Genomic DNA, 23,311 nt, shown 5'->3' on the forward strand with positions numbered 1-23,311 from the left:
CCGCCCCGCCAATCGGGGAGCGAAGCCTGGCTGGAGGGGCGGGGCTTCTTCCCCATGGCCAATAGGGGCGGGGGAGGCGGGGCTGCGCGTCCAGGCTAGGTTGCGCCGAAGTACAGCTTCAAGTGAAGTTAATCTGGGGTGAAGCAAACAGCAAATTGTGGAGATTTTGTTGGTAGGAATTTTCCGGTTCTAATCGCGTCGTGTGGCGTTGTTTCGCCCTCTGGGGCAGTGGAGTTCATGTGCGTGGGGCTTTTTTTTTTCATTGTTTCGTTTTCTAATGGTGGCAGAATATTAACATTTATGCAGGGAAGCAGAACAAAAGGGCTCTTTAGACAGGAAATAAGGTGTTGAGGGGCTCAAACTTGACCGAGTTTCTTTTGTCATCTGTTGGCTTGCACCGGGGTGTTTTTTCGCGTGGAAGGATCGAGTCTTTCCACCTTATCTTAGGGAGAAACGTTAATTCTAAAATAGCGAGGATAATGCTGCTGGTTTGGAGTTACACAATGTTACAGGAAGAGAGCTCGATTTTAACTCTAACTTCTCTGATGCTGATGAGATTTGAGCTAACGAATTATGACAGCTGCTGTGGGATTATTCAGTGATAGCATTTGCTCTAAGTCATTTGTCTTAAATTGCCTTTTGTTGTATCACTGAAGACTGCTGTGCTGTTGTCTGTATATTTGTTCTTGATGAGATGAATGTCTCTCAGGTCTCTAGCATTTAGAACAAAGATATGTAAAAATTATGTAAAGCATTACCATTTTTCTCTTCTTTTTTAATTAGTTTTGCAGAGTATCTGGGTCTGTCAGAGCTCTGATTACAAACATGGGCAGGAAAATTATGTGTTATTGCCCTGTGGTGCAGCTACTACCCTTCTAGCCAAAAAAAAAAAAGGGGGGGGGGGGGGGTCTTTTTTTTTTTTTTTTCTTTGGAATCGGTCAGATTCTCATTTGAATCCTGTATTGCCTAAGCATAGCAGGTGTTTTCTTTGAGGGAAGATTCTTTCCAGTTTCTGTACCAGCTTTATCATATATGGTATTTTTAGCGACACTTTCTGCATCGGAAAGGTCTTCAGGAACAGGAAAAGTCCGATTTGCCATGGGTGGCATGGGATAGGGTGAGAGGGAGGAGAGCAGGAAGTGTTGAGTCAGGAAGCAGGGGGTTTCTAATGAGAATGAAGACTTTCTTTTAATTGTAATCCTTTCTGTATCTTTGACAAGTATGTTAGATGAGGCCATGTACAGAACAATGCTTTCAGAATGGTGAATATATTTTCTTACTTCTCTAAATATTTCCTGGTTTTTATAAAAACACTTTTGTCTGTATACGCTGATCCTGGGAATCAGAAAGAAGTACTCGTGGCCCTAATACTTGTTGAATCTAAGGAGTTTGATGGGTTTTCTATGATTAGTCAAGATGATAGAAGAATGGATGTGAAAATTGAGCAATAATCTTCCAAGTGACAGTGGAAAGCAATTGCTTAGACCTTTATTGAATGTAAACAAGTGTGATTATTAAAGTATACCTCATTCTTTCAGTTTTACATTGAGCCATTTTGTTTTCTCCCAAAATGCTGGGTATGGATTACTTTTATGTATGTCAGAGTGTCTTGACACGCTGGCATCTTGCCACGCTCCAGTGGCTTATAGGTCTGAATTACTAATTCACTCCTGCCAGCTGTTTGTAGCATTTTTTTTTAATGTTCTAGATTGTATTTAAACCCTGGAAATACTACTTTAAAATGAGCAGTGACTATATATGGTCTTTTAGCTGAGAGGTGGGCCAGATCTCATGTGTCAGGGGAGATACTTAAGACTGGGATATGTAAATGTTTAAATACATGGATTTTTGATTCATTTCTTAACTTGCAAGTGATGCTAGGCCTAGAGTGAGTGGCTAGATCAGATGCCTCAGGTTAGGGCAAGAAGAATAGTATAGTTTGATATAATTTCTATAAACTTAAGAGTATGTGTATTAGACTTGCTTAAACAAAAGGAAGCAAACTTAAATATTTGTGTACTATTCTCAATACTATGTTTAGCAGTAGCCGGTTTTGCTTATAACAGGAAAAAAGCTGAATACATGAGGCAACTTGGTTCATATTGCTTGATGACTAAGTAGCCATTCTTCTCGGGTCCCTTCTGCCCCCCAACTTAGTTAGGAAAGATGTGTTATCTGGGACCAATTTTCCTGGTTTATTCAGCACAGAAGTGAAATGTTCAACTCTCTCCACATGTATACAATTCTAACGCAGGCTGTTTGTAGAAAGCAAATCTGCCCTAAAGGATAAACATACCACTTTGCTGGCACAGCTGTACAACTTCTGTATTCAGGCTACAGCAAATGTTTCTTGCCTGCATTCAAAGCCGTCGCTGGCAGGACCCGTGTTGTCCCCGCATGACGATTGGTTGTTCCAGCACTTCTTGTTCATAAAACCTTCTCCTGCACATGCTCCATCTGCACATCTTAAACACTGTGAATGTGTTGTGTGCTGTGGGATTTATGTGTCTGCTTCTTGTGCCAGGATGGAATATACATCTCTGATGTGAATAAGAGATTCTTAAAAGTGATTGTAAACCTGCATACAAAATGCAGGACTGAATTTTATGTCCTCTGTTTACAAGGCAAAGGGGATCTGTGCTCTCTGGTCCACTGACTGCTGGTGGTACTTCCCAGTTTCGTGAAGTGGGTGGCCCACCATGTGCTGGGATGGCAGCCCTGTGCTCTGGTTCTGTTTAATACTACTTAGAAAAGGCTGCGTGCCTCCCATGGGATGATCTCTGTAAAACATACCCGGAGCCTTAGGGAGGGCATCCTGCAAACAGTGACGTGGGCTTCGGATCTCAGCTTGTTGAGTGCCCTCTGCTACGCACAGGGGCCTCCCGCTGCTCCTCCAGCAGAGTGGGTCGTGTGAGCACTGGAGACAAAGTCAACTAGGCTAGCTTAAATTGTTTTAAATTAGTGACTCGAGCCAACCCAACTGGCTCTTTTCCCCTCCTTTTCCTCCCCCTATTTCCCAAGTGGTTCAGTGATCATTTTTGCTAATTGCTGTGTGCCCAAGGCAGAAGGGAGTGCGGGAGAATAATAATGTCATCTTAGAGAGTTTCACCTGTATCCAAAACGGGACATCTGCCCGTAGTTTGAGACGTGGGGTTAGGCCTGTTAACTAGTTTGCTTGCAGTTTCTAGGAAAATGTGGTGAAGGGGTGAGCTCAGGAGCTGTTGATTATTGCAGCCGTGCAGTTGCAGGGGCGGTCGGTACTGGAGGGACAGCCCTCTCCTGCAGATACAGGGACTCCTCACGGAGATAGTTGGCCTCCTGTGGTGTGGAGCTCAGTCTGGGTGGGGCAGATGATCCGGCCAGTGATGTTTATGCTGTAATAAGGTTTTGTGAAAATAAGCAGTTAATTACACATGACCTACAAAGGAATAAAAATAGCTTGGATCTGTTCTTGCTTCAAAATCCATTTAAGAGAGGCATGAAACATTCGGGATTTTTAAACCTGCTTTTTTTTTTTTACCTTTAGAAATATCAGGAACATTAAGTCCTTCTTCCCTGTTCTTGTTGGATGTCTCAGATGTGTCATAAGCTTCTCAGCCCTTAATTGAAGTGGTGGGGTGATATATTTTTAACAGATCCCTTCTTCCAACTGTGTTTATAGGGCTTTTGAGCTAAATAGAGATTAGCAAAAACAAAGCTTTGACAATGTAAAAATCACATCTTCTTGATCAAGTTGTGTTTTCTTGATCACTCTTCAGTTGTTGACAGAAACTGAGTTGTCTTTATTTGTACAGTAACTTTTTTGGCTATTAAATTATGCATTAAGAGATAAACCGAGTTAAATCCTAACTTGATCCATCTTCTGCTCCATTTAGATCAACTGAAGACAATCATTTGAGTATTACTTAGACAAATCAACTATTGCATTTGAGTATTTCCTAAAAATAGCTCCGTCTTAAGCAGCAGTTCTGTTAAACACACAGCTCTTCCTTTCCCTGAATGGTTTGCAGAAGCTGAAACTGTCTCCGTGCTGAAGACCACCCCTGCTCAGCCATTCTGCCCTGTCAGGATGTATTTGTATCACAGGACTCTAACCTTCAGGATATGGTATTTGTCAGTCTGAAACATAATAATAATCCTGTATCTGGAGAACTAAACTGTAAACAGTGTGGCTAACTTGGCAGGCCCTGGCAACCACCTGAACAGTTTAGCTAGCCCAGGGTTTAAGACAACACTGCACTGGTGTGTCCTGTGATTCATGATGCTAATGCATTTTTATCTCTGTGAAGGATTAGGGAAACAAATATAAACTTAATAATCAAATTGGAAAGGGAGCTTAATAGCAGTAATTTTGAGGACAGAGGTGAGGTGCTTTCAGCTTGTTTAAATGTTTTGTGTTGGATGTAATTTATTTTTTTTTAAACAAGGACTGAAGTTTTCACCATTAGCTTGAACAAGGCAGGAGGCTAGACAGTTCTTGTGGGTGTGCTGTTGAATAAAATTGGGCTGATGAAAGCAGAATATTGCATGGGGAAGGCAGATATTTTCCACTTAAGGTTTTAAGTCATATTTGGAGGTGAGAGACAAGAGAGAACCACCAATTCTGCAGGGAAAAAATGTAGAATTTCTGTACATAAATTGGACATATCCATGTTTCTTTATACAAAAGACTGTCTTTGAGTTAGTTTGTCAGAACAAAGCATTTAATGAGCTGTTGATCATGCTGGTTTTGAGGACGGGGTGGCAGGGGAGATATGAGACTGCAAAGAAGGATAAAATTGTTTGAATTTAAACTGTATGAATTGATGATATTTTTCTAAAATTATATATAGAATCAAGGCCTTAATGTAATGTTATCATGAAGCAGAATGCTTCCTGTGCAACAGAATGACCTTGCATTGGAATCTGCACTATTACCAAGGCAGGGGCAAAAGAAGTGTCTGTGTTTTGAGTATTAAACTGAAATGTTTGGAGATCATTCTTCCTGCCTGGCTCCTCCAGAATCGGGAAGCTTATAGGGTAGCTTTTCTTGCTGATAAAGGTGAGTTTTCTAAGTGAACTTCACCAGACTTCTGATGTTGGGATGATGCTGTCTAAATATCATGCTAGTATGACGTGCTGGTGGATATTGGTGTTAAATCCTTGAATAAAGCAATTTTGTAGGTATTAGTTAACAAACAAATGTTATTGACCTGGTGAAAAGTAACTAGAAAAGTAGTTATTGTAGTTATTGTAGTGTTTTACGGTATCAAACCCACTTGATTACTAATCTGCAAAAAAGAAAAAAAAAAAAAATTGTGGCAATATGAAGGACTTACCTGGAACTTTTATTTTTAGGGAAGAGACTTCAGAATTGCTCAATAGGATTGTTTTGAATATCAGCGTATTTTCACGAGGTTTGTTTGAAGTATCCTGGGAGAGGAGGAAGGCAGCATTAGTAAGGATAGGTCAGGGTAAGTGTATTATTAGTTACATAACAAACAAGTTGTCAGCTGAGTGTGACAAACCATGCAGGGGCTGAGACTAGTGCTGGGATCAAGGAGTATTTGATTTGTTGTGGACTGGCCTGTCAGCTGTTCAGGAATTTTTTGCCTTCCTAATAAGTCTAGTCAAACTTGACTTAGTGCTTTGATTGCATTTTAAAACTCTTGTGCGTAGCGATGCAGTAGTTGACTGGGTTTAAAAATCTTTTTTTGGAAAAACAACAACAAAAAAAATCTAATTTCACACTCTGGTCACTTAGTTGATTGTGTTGCTTTCCTGCATTTGCTTTTCTCTAACTTGGTGTCTGTGAAACTTTTGAAACTTCTTTTTTGCAAGAATTAGCTTGTTATTCTGCAAAGTCATAGTGTGACTGTGACCCATGGTCTTAAGTTTATACCTAGTCATTCTCTATATAAATAAATCCCTGATTAGTTGCTACCTACTTATCCTTCTGTCGTTTGCCTCAGATCCCCCACTACACAATCAGAATGCTTGAAATATCAGTCTGCTCTGTTGAGGGATACCTCTGTCCTTGCTGCAGCTCTGACACCTTAATTTCTCAGACTGTCAAGACCTGAGGTGAAGCATTTATTCAAACTTCTTTGTATGGCCTGATAGCTCTGTCTGGAGAGTTTACAGGGGGTGGCATATGCAGTGTAAAATGCATGTTGCAGTGTTGCTGGGTTTACTTAAGCAGTGTCAAGTTAGTTGTTAAAATGGGAAAGTCTTCTCCTGAAACCCAGGGTTATGGGTTAAAATTAATGATTTTTAATGTAAGGGATACAAATATTCTTCAACAGTAGTGTGGGGTTTTTTTGCTTTCCCAAAAGGAGTGCGAGACAGAAGAGACTTCTGGGAGATGGTGTTAGGGCATTGGCCTTTTGTTTTTCAAACCATAGCAAGGATGTGGTACTTGTGGAATTAGCCTAGCGTAATGCAGCAGCTGAAGCTGTGGTGTCTGTGAATATATCTTTAGGCCAAGCTGAAGGGCACTGGTCTTGCTGATCTCCCTCTTGTATCTGACCTTATACTGTATTAAAAGGGAATATATTGTGCTCTTTTTCCATTTTTTCCTGGTAGTAGCCCCATTGGGCAGTGTTTGTGAGTGGAACGGAATTAGCATTGTGATAGAAAGCCACACCTTGCTGACAGTTGAGGCTCAATATCTTGTGAGCAGATTTTGTTGCTGCTTCGTCCATTCTAAAGTGTAATACAGGCTTTAAAGTGCCAAACAAAATAATTGAAAAGAGATCTGTCTTGCATTTTTTATGTTTGTCTACTTCTCCTTTATATAATGAATTTTCTTTTCTCTAGAAAGTGCTGTTACTCTGTCATGTGTTGATCTGTATTATGGCAAGAGGATAAAAAGAGAAGTCAGATGTACTTAGAGTTATTGTTCAAAATGCTTCTAAAAATGCAAATTTCTGTTTGTGTGGCTTGAGGAAAAAGGGGGAATCCCATGGCACTACTTAACAGCTTGGCCCTTTTGGATACAAGTCCCTCCCTTAAAGCCATTTATGGCTGTATTTTTCTATGTAGAATTGTAGAAAGAACTCTGTACAAAGGTACCATCGTAATAAATGGGGAGACGGTGGCATCCAGCCATGCTATTTTTAGGCTATTGTGCTCTTGACTTGCTGATCTAAGTGTTCTGGACAGTAAGTGGGGGGGACATTGTACTAGAAATGCATGCTCGCATGGCTGAATCTGGTCTGAAAACAGAATGAACAGCATACTTGGTTATCAGAAAGGCAGTTTGCAGAGTTGTACCTGGAGTATTAGGTAAGAAGGATGCCCTGGTGATTAAAGCACAATGTTTGCAATGCAGACTTATACTCGAAAGCTGTCAGCTCTGGCTTTCTTGTCAGTTGAGAAACTGAAATATGTGCAGTCTGTTCTGTATGGGCTTAGGAAAGAAATAGGAAAAAAACCCTATTTTCTGTTCCATGATGGCAGTGGGAAAAATGCCAGTTGTCCTCAATCAAGTTTCTTCCAATAGTTCTTAAGCTTTTCCTAAACAGTGTAACGACCTCTCCATCTGAGCGAGTGGTGTAGTTTTAGAAACCTTCAGAAAGGAGAGCGCCTTACATAGTGCAAATTTCTGATCATTCCTTGGCCACTTATCTATTAGTCTGACACTGTCGCGGATAGTTAAGGCTGACACAAGGCAACTCATACATAATTTGCACTCTGAGCTCTAGGTGATGTGTGCAGCTTGCATTGTTCCTTGGCACGCACTGTGACTGAGGCTATGGCTTAGAGTTCAGTTCTGATACTAACTGGGTAGTTCCACTTTCTTGTTGCAGAGCACGGTTAACCTTGACTGTTTTGCCATAGAGCTGTAGACTGTGCCATAAACCAGATACAGGAACCAAACCAGCATTTTGAAGAATGAAGTCTTCAAAGTAGATCAGTTCCTGGCCCAGCAACACTATGGTTGTAGTATCTAAAGCTCCAAATTACATGTATTGTAAAACAATTGCATTGGTTGCATAAAGTATATATTGGATGCATGTGTGTTTGTTTCACATGGATGTTTACAGTGCCTGAAACACTGTAAGGTGACATTGAAGAGGGAACTAAGGAAAGATGCAAAACTTCATATTGTGACCAGTGAGTTGGTGTATTCATATCTTGAGTGAAAGTTGACAGTATAGTAAGTGATGGGTGTCAGTTGCCTGTGGTGGCTGCTGATCAACTGTGTAATACTTTCCTATGCTTTGTGCAGGGTGATAGATTTTAATATTTAGACATCCAGTAACTTGTTTGGGATCATGTAAGCTGTCTTCCCCAGTGACTGAAATAATAATTAAGGGGGGGAAAAAAACCAACCAAAAAACCCTAGGGTTAAAACAAAGTAGCACCTTTGAGTCCCTTGGCTAAACTTAAGTGCATTGCAAAAGATGAGGAATGCAGCTTTGCCACAGGGAACATCATACTTATACCTCTTCTCCCAAAAACTTGTCCTCAAATACCCTCTTTGTTTGGTCAGGCTTTAGCTTTAGGTTGAGCTCCCCATCAAACCACAGTAAGGATATTGTATAATTTTGAACACTTAAATTAGACATAGTGCATAATTCTAAATAGAGCAACACATCATGCATGATAATCACAATGTTCTTGGAAGTTAAGTTGAATTCAAGATGCCCTAGCCAGAAATGATGATGATGGTGGTTTTATTTATTAACAGCTTGGAACCCTGATATTAGAGCAGGACCTCCCTTAGCATTAGGCCCACATAGAACTGTAGCATTATAAGCCAATTAAAATTCTACATAGTGCTGTTTACAAAAACAAATTATAATGTGTTTTGTGCTTACTGTCAGTTCTCAGCAACAGGTGTTTTGTTAACAAGAAGCTGTCTATTTTGGGAACTTGTGTTAAAGCGGCTTTTATCTCTTCTGGGTTTGGTATGCTTAAAATAAGTGAAACTTATGCTGTATTGAGAGAAGATTACTTATTCACTGAAGCTCAAAAGAAGCGATTACTGAATCTATATCTATTCTTCGAGTAATTATATGGGTAATCTTGTAAGTGTTTGAATTCTTCTTACAGATTATTTTTTATCAGTTTGTAAAGCCAAACCTGTTTTAAATTGTAGCATCAAAGATAGTTTATGGAGTTGCCCTCCTTCTGCATCCCTTAAACATTGGTCTGGTATCTTAAGGGAATGTAGAGAATTTTAGAATCTGATTCTAATTTTACATAACCTCTGATTTCTGAAATGGCCGACTTCAATATATGATGCCAAAGAAAGCAGAATGTAGCCTTGTCTTGTCTGTTTGAGTAGCTTTCTTATCTTTTATAGAACGTTTTAAAAGAAGGCATTTCTAATCTGACAGATTTCAAGTAAGCTCTAAATTTATAGGGCTGTGTAGAAATATGGAGAGCAACTTGAGGATTCCTGCAGTCTTTGGCTTAGGCACCTTAATGTCAAAGTACAGCTATGGGATAGCACAAACTCTAGAGGAAAGATAAGGGCTCCTCAAGTAGTATCTGCAACGAGTGCAGCTTGACACCGGTTCAGCTACACATGATGGAAACTGTGGTTTGTGCGAGTTGACGTAGCTGACTGCTGACAAGTAATTACTGAGGTGGTTTGATTTTTCTAATGGGTGTAACTCCTGAATCTTTATTCCTCTTGAGCAGAGACGCCAGAGCTAGCACTACCTAAAAGTATGCTCTTTTATTAGTAGTTGCATGTTCTATCACAAGTGTAACTTCATGTATGGTTTCTGTGGCAGCATTGTCATAGAGACAGCCATCTTCCAAAACTGGACCTGCTGAGCCTGCCTGCCCTTAGCCTTAAATCTTGGGTGATCTGGGTTGGCTAAACTGAGTAAGTACAACCTTACATTTTTGGAGAAAAATGCTTCGGTCTCTTCTCTGGCTTGTGTGTGGACATGCAGTGCTTTGGGTAGGACAGTATGCCCAGTGGGGTGGCTGGCGAGTGTCCTGTCTGCATTCCTCAGATATGCATCTTGGGCTTCTCTCGCCATAACTCTCCCAGAGATACCAATACAAAAACAGCTTCCAGAAACACGTGACGTGCTCTTTTCTCATCTTCACTTTTCTTGGTCTGTAATTCACTCAGAAGTTGTCTTTACTCTGTACAGAACAGCTATAGTTAGTATGTTGCTGTCACTGCTTTTAATGTTTAACTAGTTATCTTTATTGAAGGTCCCTGTTGTGTCTTGCTGTAAACAAGCATGTCCAGCTCCAAGGGTTATTTGCCTCTTTTTTTTCTCTTGAACCCAAAAAACGACTTTTGTGGTGTGGGGTTGGGTATTTTTGTGTGGTTTTTTTTTTTTTTACTTGCATTCGGGTTGACCTCTCCAAAAGGGCAGCTTTGTCAGCTTAGATTTTCTGATAGTCATCACTGAAGGAGACAGAAACTTAGAACATGTTAGTGGTGCTCTATCTGAAAGCATCTACATACTTCCCTGGGCTGGAGCTTCCTGGATTAACTGGGATTGCCTATGAATGTATTGTGCTACTGGGGAATAAGAAGTAAATAAGAGGTTACTAAGTTTTCTAAGTCAGAGAAAAAAAATATGATGTTTCTTTGAATTTCACAAAAATTTGGGTACTGTCATACAAAGGGCCTAATTGTAGTGGTGCTGCAGTGTTAGTCTTGAACTACTAAGAAGTCCAAATGTACGTGCTTAAATGTACTAAAAATGATAATCCTTGGTGTCTTGAGTTGTATTGTGCTGCTTTAGGCTCAAATTGAAATATACGATAAATAGGAGGAAAATTCTTGAAGGCTGTGTAAAGAGTACCACATTTTGTAGCATGGTGTGAGCATTTTAGGTGCTGCAGCAGTTACCGGATGCTCCACCATAAAGTAGTGGTCATTCCCCCCAAAACCCCACCATCATGTAGTAGCTGTCACCCGGTAGCTCTGTGTGGCAGCTTTCCGGAATTCCAACACTTTCATGAAACTCCTTTTGTCTGTACTCTGCCTCTTTGAAATACCATGTAAGCAAAATGTGATTCCTCCTACTAGTTAATAAAATGTACCTGTTAACATTGCTTGTTATTTTTTTAGGATTAATCAGTGGAGCAGTGAACTTCATGGAATTGCCTCTTTGTTTGGTAAAGTGACTGTACTAAAAAGTTTGGAAATTAAATAAGAAAAACTTGCTTATGCTTCTGGTTTTTGTTTGTAGACTTTAAGTGGTCACTGTAAGTAATTTGATGCATTTGCGTGAGGTGAATGAGAGTTTCTGAGGTACCCTGTTTTACAGCAGTTAATCTTTGATTCTAGTAATCTGTACTTTGCAAAGGTTGAGCGTGGCCACAAGTAGCAATTACAGTTTCAAAGTAACATCTATTAATAGTGTATGCAGACAAGCATAGAAAGCTGAACCCTTATTATCAGTGATCTTCTTGATACCAGTATAGAATCTGTGCGTCTTTGTTCTTGCCTAGTAAGAGTGAAGAGGTTGTAGTGAAATGTTCTCTTGTTCCTCGTGTAACCTTGAGTACAAGAGCAGACAGCTGTAGTTCGCAATGCACACTAGAGGCTTTGTCTATACCAAGTGTTCCTGGGTTGTATAATGATGTAACATTGGTAGTATGATATTCTGGCTCAGATTAGTTGTGAAAGTTGCTGATGTTCCTGCCCTTCCTAAGACCGGAACTCTCTCTTTTCTGTCCATCTGCCGCTTCTGAGATTGCACTTTCTCTCATACTTGGGGCTCTCTTTTTTTCCCCTCAGTGTGATTCTTTTGCAGTTTTCCTCCCGTTTTAAATCTGGGATTTACACTCTACAGGGAATGTAGCTTTCTTGAGGGTCCAAATTTTATTTATATTTTAATTCAAGGATTTAAACTTGAATTAGGAGTGAAGACAAGACTTTTGTAATTCTTTCCATCTTTTTGTAAAGTTTCTGCTAGCAGTGTCTAATGCAAGTGCTTCATTTTAGCCTAAAATAAGTCTACGCATGAAACAAAAATAAAAAGCTGTTCAACAGGAATAGACTGGAACATAAGTAGATATTGGATGGCTTGTCAAGTGAGTTGAGAGAACATCTTATGTAAGTCTTTGGTCACTAGTTTGGATATTTTGTTTTCGATATTAAGTCATTATATAAATTCTGCTTCAGTAGTTCAAATTGCAACTTAAAACTGTAGTTGTGAGCAGGAAGAAAGCTGGAGGCCTACTGTAATGAATTGGAAGCTTTTAAAATGCGTGGATTCTCTTGGTGCTGAGAAAGTTGGATAACTCCTGTGTTCTGAAGAATGCAGCAGCTGTGTGTTCTGCTGCTACAGGAACAAAGAGGTCACTGCCCTTACAGATCTGCTTGCAGTTGGTCCTTAACCATATTCACTTTTTTAACTCCAAGTATTCTGATGAAACTGGGTCAGAGTGTAACTACACATGTAGCTATGCTGGCAAATCTGAACCAGCTGTAGTGTTTTAGCCAGGGTGAGCTGTAGATGGAATGACATGTCTGACTGTAACCAGCAAGCTGGGCTGAACTGTGATGGCTGAGGCCCCTATTCAAATCTGCCAGTTCTTCTTGGCTCCATAGCAAGTTGCTGGGACGTGGTAATGCCTTAAAGCAGCTACAAATGACTGCTCAGTGAATGTAAATTGGGGCCTTTTGGGAGAGAGCAACAGAGTAAAAGAGAACAGGACCGTTCTGTAACTTGCTGTTAATTTGTGAGTTTAGTGCTTTATACCCTAAGTAGCGTCCTGCTTCCAGCAGGACACCTGAGCACCTGTGTCTCTGCAAATTCTGCTGTGAAGCGTTATCCTCGAACACAGCCAGTGCTCTGGTAACTTCTGCAGCAAGATTCAACAGAGCTCTGCTTTTACGCCTTCATTTGCCATTTATTTTGATAAGCCTATAGAGGAATGCATTTCCTATTGTTTTTTGTACCGACATGCCTTTTCATACGTCTGATACAAGTGGTATCAGATATCCATACCAGTACATGCTTTAAAATGAAATGTATTTTTGATGGCGCAACTTCATATCTTGCTTTTATTTGTGCCTGGGATGAAGCATTACATGTTTAAGCAGCACAAATCACCATTTTTGCTGTGTCTTCTGGCTTTATTAGCACAAAGGGAAAATGACCATTAGTACTGGTACTACTTAAATCAGCGCTGAACTGCTTCATTATAAAGGTGATTATGATGGAGGAGGGGATATTTTAATCACTGTTAAAAATTGGATTCATCCTTTGAGGTGAGTGTCAGTTGAAATTTGTCAGCGCGTTGATCTTTGACAGCGAAGAGAGTCGCTTACACTAAGTGCTCTGCTTTCTCTTTGAGAAGCATTTTCAAAACTGGCATCAGTATGGTTCAAACTGTCTGGTTTGGTGCTGCAGCTGAAGCAGAATGCTGTTTGGGTGGTCTCTTCTGCTTCAGCGTTAGCATTTGGGAGGGATCCTTCTCATACCAGTCATGAATTTTTAGGAGTGTTTGCAGAGCACTGGACTGTACTTCAGCTGGGGTAGTGGATGTGAGGATCTGGACAACTAGAATTCAAGAGACATTTTTCTTCGGGGAAGACAGAAGAAGACAAGGCTGGCTTCTGTGCGGGACTTTTTTTTTTCTTTTTGAGAGCAGGGGTAAAAGAGATTATGCCTAAACCTTGTGTGTTTAATTCTGCTAAATGCTGCTCTCTCTGATCTTACTGATTAACATTTGAAGCCTATAAAGCTAGGGTATCAGTTATTTGAAACTAGTAGCATATAAACATTTTAATTAAAAAGGAAAAGAAGGAGGGGAAAAAAGACCAGTCCCATGGTGCCTGCTCTGTGGAGAAAGGATATATACAAGTATTTTGTTACTTGCTTTGTGGAGTATTGGAAGAGGTGGCTCTTTTCCCAGGGAACCTGCTGTCCAAAAGACTTACCCTGCTTTGGTGTTTCCACACCTTCATCTCCATTTACATTTTCTAATCGAGCATGTCCTTTGTACGGTTTGTTGTGGCTGTTTCTCGGTACAGAGAATAACTTTCTGAGGTTGTGCACTGGTGAGGGGGGAATGGTAGGACTGTAGCAGCAGTAAGCAAGCCTTCTGGATGCACAAAGTTGTGTATGACAGGAGTAACGGGACTGGGTTTCCTACACTAAATTTGTAGGAATAGAAGGACTTAGTCTGCAGAGCTGTGTGCTGCCATGCTTCTAGTGACAATAAATATTTTTAAATTGAGAAGAAGGTTATAAAAGGTAATTTCAGCTTAAGCTCGGCAATTTTTATCTAATAAAGACGCCATTTATTCCGTAAGCTTCAATAAAGTAGATGTTCTGGGGTTGGGTTGAGGGGGTTGTTTAAGGCTCTTGCCCTTCCCTCTGCTGTGCTTCCTTCTCATTAGCGCTTGTACAACTGGTTATACAACTATACTGTCAAGCAAAGCAGGGAACATGCTTAAAATATTGTAAAGGTTGTTTTCTTTCTTTACTCTGAATGCAAAATTGATTCATCTTAACAGGATGACCCTATGAGCATGTTGCAAGCACAGCTCGGGGAGGGGAAACTGCCAGAGCCCAGAGGTATTTCCAGCAGCTGTACAAGCTCCACGTTTGTTTTGTGACACCTCCAACCAAGTGGATCATACCTGTAGCTGATTGATCCTAAGACCTTGCTGTTACTTCAGCTGTGAAGTTGCATCAAGTTTTGTGCTGAAGCCAAGCTAGCAGACCAGTTTGAAACTACGGGTAGGGTCTGCACTTGGGGTATGTTTTACCCTAGGCTTGATGCTCAGCAAGGGCTAGCTGCCCCTAAAAAGGGTCGTCCTATTTTTAGCCTTGACCCTTCCTTTGCACAGCACGTCAGTTCTCTAGAGTTGATCTTCTGTCAGCAAGTTCTTCAGGCCATCAGAATAAATATTGCTGTTTTTCCCATCAGATGGAGGAGCTGATGTGACTCAAGGAAGGGGTGGGGGCACGCAGTGGGGGCTGGGGCCGCGGGAGCAGGCTCAGCCCTTTCACAGCACTTCCAAGGGTGCAATTTCAGTGACAGCCCACCATTACTGCCTTATGGCATGATTGGGCTCAGCGATACTACAGATCTTCCTGCGTGAGGAATTACAGACAGTGTTGAAACAAAAATCATCTGAAGCTGAGCCAAGCACTGGGGTGAGGGGAGGTCTTCCCTCCCCCCAAAAACATCTGTTCAATGATCTCTTGCTGTTCGTATTTGCTGAGATGGAGAGAGAGTTGGGCTGCTCTGCTTGTGGCTGTTTGGCTCCTGCCGTGCCTGAGTGGTGAGGAAGAAAAGTCCCTGAGGCACAGTGCTGTGTCATCTTGGCCTTTGCCCTCACGCAGTAGTAGATGTGTATGAGAGGCATGTCTGAAGGACGGTGGCAGGATCTGCCAGTACTTAGATCTGTGTTCTCTTATATTTTCAATGCCTGGTTTTGGCTGGCGGTTCTCCTAATGCTTTAAGCCTGCTCCGCCGCTGAAGCAAGCGGTTCCACACGTGTCTGCAGCTAGACCCTCTTGTGCCCAGACAGCACACGTGACAAACACAAGCTCGGAAACCAGCCTGTTAAAACTAATTGGCGAAAGATGGAGTGGTTGGTTTTCTAAGTTTGATTGCTTCCTTGATTCATTTCAGTGATGTGAGAGGGAGGGAGCAGCATGGGAGAGGGAGTGAGAAGCAGGGGAGCAAAAGCTCATTGTACTGTTTTGGCATACTGTGGCTTTAGGGTTCCAATAGATCAGTTCAACCATCTCAGCGGCTTACAGGCTGCTAAAATGTGTGTTGTCCCTCCCAGTCACGTGTCATCCCTTGCATCTGTTCCAGAGTTCTCCCCCCTGTGTGTTGTGCTTTTTTTCTTTTCAGTTTTTGTGTATAGGCTGATTGAGCTCACCAAATTGTTAGAAAAATTTCTGTGGTGGTGACAGTCCTTACCCCCCCTCCCTCCCCCTGCTCAGGAACTTTTTGGGTTGGTGAGGGTCCAGCTGAGCACTGGAGCTGGTTTGGGGGAATGTATGTGTTTGCCCCTTCTGAATGCAACAAGCTATGGTATTGGCTCAACTTCTTTCTCATTTGACTTAATAACATTGCATCAGTTTGATGCTATCTCTTCTCTATTTTGTTTCCCAAATATTAGCAACCAGTGAAGGATCTTCCGCTTCCTGTGGCTTTTATTAAAACTCTTCAGAAGAATCCCTGGCACTTCCCCTTGGAGATTTAAGTGTGCTGGAGCCTCATGCCAGTGGCTTGTGCTTTGGCTGGTGGCAGGATCCACTGGTTAATGAACTCGGGAACTGGCTTAGCTGGAACTCAGTCTGGCTTTTCTTGTTTTTCTTCTGGGCATCTTTGTGCACCTTTCACAATTTGTTTATTGAATTGGAGCAGACTTATTTTGTTCTTGTCCGTGTTAGAAATTGTTATGCTGTGATTGCGTTAGCACCCAGTCCCTTCAGCAACGGTTGTGTGGGGGAATAAGAAAATAGCAGTAACCAGTGCTGTTACTGAGTCCCTGCGTGCTGCTTGAAACTAGCTATTGACTGAAAGGTAATCATGGTAAATTTTGAAAGTTAGTGTGGTAGGGTTCTTCTAATGTGCTGCGGTCTAAAATTGAAAGGATTAATACTTGTATTGTGACATTGAGTTCTCTATTAGCCCTTGAAATATTCTATCCAAAGTGTTGTTTTTTTAATTAGTCTTTCCATCTTAAATATCCTGTGCCAAAAGTGGCTTGCGTAAGGTTTCATCTTTAAATTGGTTTGAGTTACCAAAGCACAGAAAACGTGTGTTCATTTACATTCTCCTGAAATGGCTTCGCTGAATGTTGGGCTAAGCATAAGAATTGAATTCCCACATGCGCTACTTGCAACTTCGTTCTAAAGGGCTGTCTGGAGAAAGGCAGGAATGAAAGTGCTCTTTCAGCTACAAGTACAGTACTTCAGCAAAATCAAAATTAGCTGTCGTTTGAGGTCAATGGGGGCTTTGTATGTCACAAGCAAATTCTTCTTTATTGGGGTGGGGAAGTACAGTCAAACAGCTGAAATAAGCTTAATTGCAGGTTGAAGCTGAATAAGATACTATCGGATTTTTTTTTTGTCTTCCTGCCTGTACATCTTCCTTTTCTTATATCTTGAATTACTTGCTCATCCTTAGAGTAGAGTACCTTACTGCTGTGAGCAGAAGACTTGACTGTTGTTTCTGTGTTGCTGTTAGCTTTGCAACCCAGAGGTTTGCTTTTGAGGTATCAATTTCATATGCTTTGGGGAAATAAAAACAAAATGCAATGGATGTGGGAGTGAGAGGAGATGAGGATATTTATCTAAAAACAAAATAATGGGAAACTTGTTTGTATTTGGCTCCAACTACATCTTATGTAAAAGCAAATCTTTTTACCCCGCTGTACTTACTGTGGTTTAATCTAGTTTTATAACTTGGTTAGTTTTTATAATTGATGAAGTATTCAAGTATCTTGAAACCCCTTCCCCTCTGGATTTTTTTCTTTGCTTTTGACATATATACTTGAAAGATTGATTATTTTTTTTTTCTGTAATATTGCTTATCTTTGGTTTGACTTGAAGAATTGAAATTATCCATGCTTCAGCCCAATTTATAATTGGGAAGTATAAAATGGTAGACCTAAATTGATCTTCAATGAAATAATTGATACCTTGAGATACTTAGTTTCTTAATGAGAAGGTGTTTTTTTTTTCTTTCAAAACAGATACAAAAAAGCACAAGAATATATTTTTGGAGTGGGGCAAAAAATGGAAAATTAATTTTCTCACTAAGTGACAGATGTCAATAACTGATTTAAAGTCAGACCATTTGAGAATAGTTAGGAGTCTCTGAACGCTGTTGAAAATGGTGATTTGTTGTAATTTTCTTGTCTTAAGAAGGCTTACGGATCTTTACAAGCCAGGGACAAAAAAATACAAATGGTAGAGTTTATGAAAACTGAATTTAAGGATGTTATGAGTTGCCTTGAAATTTATCTCTTATTTCTCATTTTTAGTGTATTTTCACACAAAATTCATATATAGGAGGTATGGGTACCTAGTCTAATATTTTCAACTGAAAGGGTGACTTTCTTTTTGCATATGAAAAATCATAATACGGGTTTTGTGGTAAGTAGTTGTGTTGTCCACTAATGACGTGGTGACTAAACGGTAACTTGCAAATTCATGTGACTGTTGTTAATTATAATTATTATGCAGTAAGTAAGCACGTGTTGCCATGCTTGTCTTTCATTTTACAGTTCTCATTCCCAGTATCAGGTGTTCAAGTTTCAAGAAGAGTTCAGCATAGGTGCTCTCCTCCCTTACCTCCCCTTAACTTGCTGCTAGAAGCAGGAATACTTCCAATATTCTCTAGAATCACTTTTCTCTGTGGGCTATAGATTGACTGTAAAATGGTGGGAGTGGGTCTGTATGTATGGGTCCTGCAAAACATACATATGACTATTTATTGGTCAGACTATAGACTTTTTAGGAAAGGGCATCGAGTTACCTGCAAGGTGTTTTTTCTAGATCTCTTTTGCTGAGCTATAGGAAACTTCAGCTTTTCGAGTGTCAACTGTAAAAGCAGGGTTTCTCAGGCCTGTAAATACTGGGTTGTGTGTGTCAATTTCAGGTTTATAGAAGAAGGGAAAATGGCTCAAGAAACTAACCGTAGCCAAGTGCCTATGCTTTGTTCCACTGGTTGCGGATTTTATGGGAATCCTCGTACAAATGGCATGTGTTCAGTGTGCTACAAAGAACATCTTCAACGGCAGAACAGTAATGGTAGAATTAGCCCTCCTGGTAAGTAATGCTAACATAGGTCTGTTTAAACAGCTCAAAACGACACAGTAGACAGCAACTTGCTTCCTGATCACGTCTAAATACTAAAAATATAGGAGCATTAGTGCAAACCATTTTATTTATGTTTCTTACCTTACAGAATGAACTTGGGTGAAATGCTTGTAATATAATTGTGCTGTGATTAATCTGCTCAGAAGTAGACTTTTGCTAATACCTTTTGTATTAATCTGAGTATTTCCAAGTTCAAGATACAAAAAATATAAAAAATATTATACCAGCATATTTTTCCTGAAATTACTGACAGTAGAGATAACACTTAGCTTGGGGAATGTTTGCGAAAAGCATTAAAACACAGATGTTTAGTTTCTACAGCCTGATGCTGAAGGATTAACCTGTAGATGCCTTTTAAGAATAGTTTCTCCTGACTTCAGATAGAGATACTTTTTATTCTCTTTGGCCCAGCACCCTGTGTACTATGGTCTTTCCTACAAAGCAGATTTCCCATTGAAGTAAGTGCTGCCTTCCTACATCCACTCTCTAGAAAAAGAGGGCTCTTCCCCCTTTAAATGAATGGCAATGTCATGAGAAAGAGGAACCCTTTCTCTGCTCTGTTCACCCTGACATTTTCAACTTCAGCATGTCCTCCTGGAGGAAGGAGGGTTAGGGAGTGCTTACCCGGAGCTTCTAAAATGCCTCTTCTGGCTTGGCTGGATACTGACAGCAAGGAATCTCATGGCACGCTCTTGAAAACTTCCCTCCTTGACTTTAATATTAACTTGACTTTAAAAATTGAAGGAATAGATCCCCAGTTTTCAATCGAATTTAGGTTCGACAACTTCAAAATGGATCCGAAGTTGGTATTAGGATGCTACGCTACCGTTTCTCACGGTTCCGTCTTGGTGATTTTTGTTTAAAAAAACAAGTTTATCATGTCTGAATACTGCAGTTTATGCTGACAAAGCTGTTCGTAGGTGCTTTAATTAGCAGAAAATAGTAACTATTAAAGCTCCAGCTTCAAAAACTTTGTGCTCTATAACTTCTGGGGGCCTGAGGCTGGAACGTGATCAAAATATGGCCAAACGTAATTACTTTTTGTAAAGTTACGTTTCATTATGGCATAGGCTGAGATTCAATTACTGTCCTGGCTGGTGTCATGAGGGTCGAAGAATAAATGCATTGTATAACTTCTGTAATCCCAGGAAGTAGTGTAACGCATTTTACATTACTGTCTTCCTTCCAGCAACTTCTGTCAGTAGTATAACTGAGTCTTTACCGGTTCAATGCACAGAAGGCAGCGCCCAGGAAACTCAGTCAACTTTAGATTCTACATCGACTCCATCTATGCAGCCAAGGTAAGCAGCTTCTGTCTGTTATTCTGTGTTTTTACGTAAAAAATCTGTATCAAGATGATTAAATGTAGTGTACCGATGCTGCATAATTAAATGCTAGGACCTGGATTAGGAAAACATGTAAGATTTAACTGCTAACTTTAAATCATGGGATCTCACAGTAAATAGTAGCTGATCTGTTAGCTGCATCTTGCATTCAAATGCAAATTTGTCTTTAGAATTTAGCCTCAAATAGGAGCATTGCCAGCTTCATGCTGTTCTGAGATTTGTCTGGCTAGTCTTCTCACTCCACAACGTGCAGTTGGTTGTATGTTTACCAAAGGAGAGCTCTTTCCATCTTAGAAATTTGAGGATTTTGTGAAATGGCAGAAAGCTGTTGACTAGAGCTCTCATAAATAAATGTATGATAATGTGTTAGCAAACTAGTTGCTTTGCAAAAAGCGGAGCATACTAGAACAGGGGAGAGATATTTGGGCCTTAGTACAAGTTGTGCTACTGAACTGATTTCTTATTAAACAAGCAATTTCCAACTGGATTATTCAAGGAGACATAACGTCCTCTTGTAAATCACTCAGACTTACTAAGTGCTCTCCATTTGTAGAAGCTAAATATTTGTTTACATTTAGTGGCTGCATTTCAGTTTAGAATGACACAACCAACAGTGACTTAAGTGCTTTGGAAATTTTTTCTGTGAAAATGTTGGTGTGTTATACTGTAGAAGCTAACTTGCAGTAGTATTCATTCCGACTTTCCTCTAAAAATCAGAATGTAGTAAAACACAGCCCGAGGGTGACTTCATCAGTTATTGTTGGCTGATTCTGTTCAGACTGTTTTCTCTGCTCCCTAGCTTTTTATAGGAGGTGTTATCTCAATGCTTGGATCCTGCATATGAACTGAGAGCTAGGTGCCGTGCTTGATGCTGTATTTGGTCTTTCTATTCTGGGATTTCTAATTGGGGTAGAAAATAGATATCTTACCCTGATACAACTCTTCTGGTATGTGTATAGAGAAAAAAAAAATGAAAAAATTCATCCAGGTCAATGAAGAGAGGTGAACCAATTACAGTACCTTAGGTTTGTTTTTTCAGACAATCTTTATAATACTGTGAAAGAGAAAACAAAGTATCTCTCCGATCACTAGCTTGATTACTGGTTACGGGAGAAATGAATGAATGGTTGCTCTTAGACTTGCACTTCAGAAAATCAGTGTTGCTTGTTCTGTTTTTCCAAAATAAAAGCAGGGATTCAACTTCAGTCTCTGGTAATACCTCAGCTATGATTGATACTCTGAGGAAATGTCTACTAAATTGACAATGCCCTTTTGTAGATCGGCAGTTCAGGACGTAACTGCAATTCTTGGCAATTAAAATTGCAACCCCAATGCCCTGGTTGTGTCATGGACTACTGGTAGGGCTTTGCTGGTTCATGAGCTGCTAGATAATACAATGTCATCGCTTTGGAGTGAATCCCTAAGTGGAACGGGAGGGAAAAAAACTGGACAAGTGGGGTGGTGCTATCTCTTGCTTGGGACTTCAGCTCTGACTTGTTCCATTGTAGAGCTGCTGGGTGAGCAGTTTGGCTGCAAGTATCAAATCTGTCTCCCATAACTGTCCAGGGTATTTATCTGTGAGTTTTCAGCCATGCTGTGATTTTTAGCAGTATGACTGACAGGGTTGGGAAGTTTGGCCAGTACCACTTTACACTGTGAAAATCGAAGGGGTTCTGTGTACAGCTGCAGATGCATCCTTGCTGGAAACATTGATATGCAGCAATTTTCTTGTTCGTATCGCTAGAAAAAAAAGTAGCTCCTCTACAATTATCTTGCTGACTTAATTACAAAATCCTTGCATATTGAATGTTGCATTGTTGCTTCTGTGTGGAAGGATGGCAGGCCAAACTACCCCAAGATATCTTTTTTTTCCTTTTGATAGTTGAACTGGTTTATTGCATTCAATATGATTACAAAAATAGTTTTTTTCATCAATTCAGATTGTACAGTATCCTTATACACTGGTGGTTTTAAATGGTTACAGAAACAACTCCAGAGTGAAACGTTTTGGCATGTTTTTTCATCAAGATGTACTCTAATGTATTTCTTTTAGAAATGCTCTATAGAATATCCATGTGCCTCATAAAAATTGTAACTTTTTTTTTTGCCCCCCAGCCCTGTGTCAAGTCAGTCACTTTTAACAGAATCTGTAGCATCATCCCAACCGGATAGTACGGCTGTGGACAAAACAGTACCCGAGACAGAAGATTTGCAAGGTTGGTGCCTAGCTTTTGGAGACAGACCTTATGAATAACATTTTTAAAACTTTGATTATTCTTAGTATGCTCCTGTTCAAGTGATGGCTTATTCTCAAACCCAAATATTTTTGAAATCAGGAGGCAAAATAAGGATAAACTTTCTTTTCTTAAAGGGCAAGTCTTACACCGAAAACTTTTGTGTTTAACTGGCAATTTCTGTATCTGCTCGAACAAGTGTGTTAATTTGAGTTGGAAATGCACATCATAAATCAGTCTACTGTTCTGTCTTTATGCCACAGCTATTTACATGTAAGTAGAGTTTTGAGTATCTGCTACTTCTCAGAGTAGTCATTTGCAGCAAATATCGCAGAAGTTTATGAGCATATTTGTGATACAGGGTGTTACGACATAGCTATTCTAGGAACAGCATTAGTATCTTGTATAAACATGAAACACCTATAAAAGAACCTTTCACCTATGAACTGTAGTGGTGTAATATTTTGACCCACTGAAATTTACTTCATCAAATGTAAAATTACCAAACCACAAACTCTGGTTTCTTGAAGGAAAATGGCTGAGTGGGTGATTTTTAACTATACTGGCCTGAAATCCTTATTGCTGGTACAATGTAAAGGTGTTTTTTCTCTTTGATTTTTTTTTTTTCTTTTTATGTGCAGGCTTGTAGAGCTTAAAACTAAAGAGTTTTTAATAGTATTTCTTAAGAAAATGTGAAAAATGCCAGATAGCGTACAAAATTTGCTGGAACTTGTAATCTGTAGACATTATAAAAGGTATTTAAAGGTAAGTCACTGAGCATTCTGCCTTTACATCTGCTGATGCAGCTAAGGCTTTAGTGGGTAGGCTTAAGTTTCTATAGACTGCATAAACCTTATGAGGAATGACTGAGGGAACTGGGGGTGTTTAGCCTGGAGAAGAGGAGGCTGAGGGGAGACCTTGTCACTCTCTACAACTGCCTGAAAGGAGGTTGTAGAGA

General features: G+C 40.1%; 1 protein-coding gene across 5 annotated transcripts in view; it reads left to right on the plus strand.

Moving 5' to 3' along the window:
- Window positions 1–23,311, plus strand: part of ZFAND6 (zinc finger, AN1-type domain 6) — a 35,437-nt gene that overhangs the window by 3,916 nt on the left and 8,210 nt on the right. The window contains exons 1-4 of one of the 5 annotated variants that reach the window (XM_009886099.1): window positions 99–172; window positions 18,553–18,722; window positions 19,963–20,074; window positions 22,235–22,335. In XM_009886099.1, coding sequence (XP_009884401.1) covers window positions 18,572–18,722; window positions 19,963–20,074; window positions 22,235–22,335 — 364 coding nt within the window. In that variant the 5' untranslated portion in view covers window positions 99–172; window positions 18,553–18,571. Of the gene's footprint in view, window positions 1–98; window positions 173–18,552; window positions 18,727–19,962; window positions 20,075–22,234; window positions 22,336–23,311 lie in introns of those variants that run through there. The other 4 variants (XM_009886098.1, XM_009886100.1, XM_009886102.1 and 1 more) reach the window with 4 other exon arrangements.

Source organism: Charadrius vociferus, unplaced genomic scaffold (assembly GCF_000708025.1).
Source record: "Charadrius vociferus isolate BGI_N301 unplaced genomic scaffold, ASM70802v2 scaffold365, whole genome shotgun sequence".
Classification (NCBI taxonomy): Eukaryota; Metazoa; Chordata; class Aves; order Charadriiformes; family Charadriidae; genus Charadrius; species Charadrius vociferus.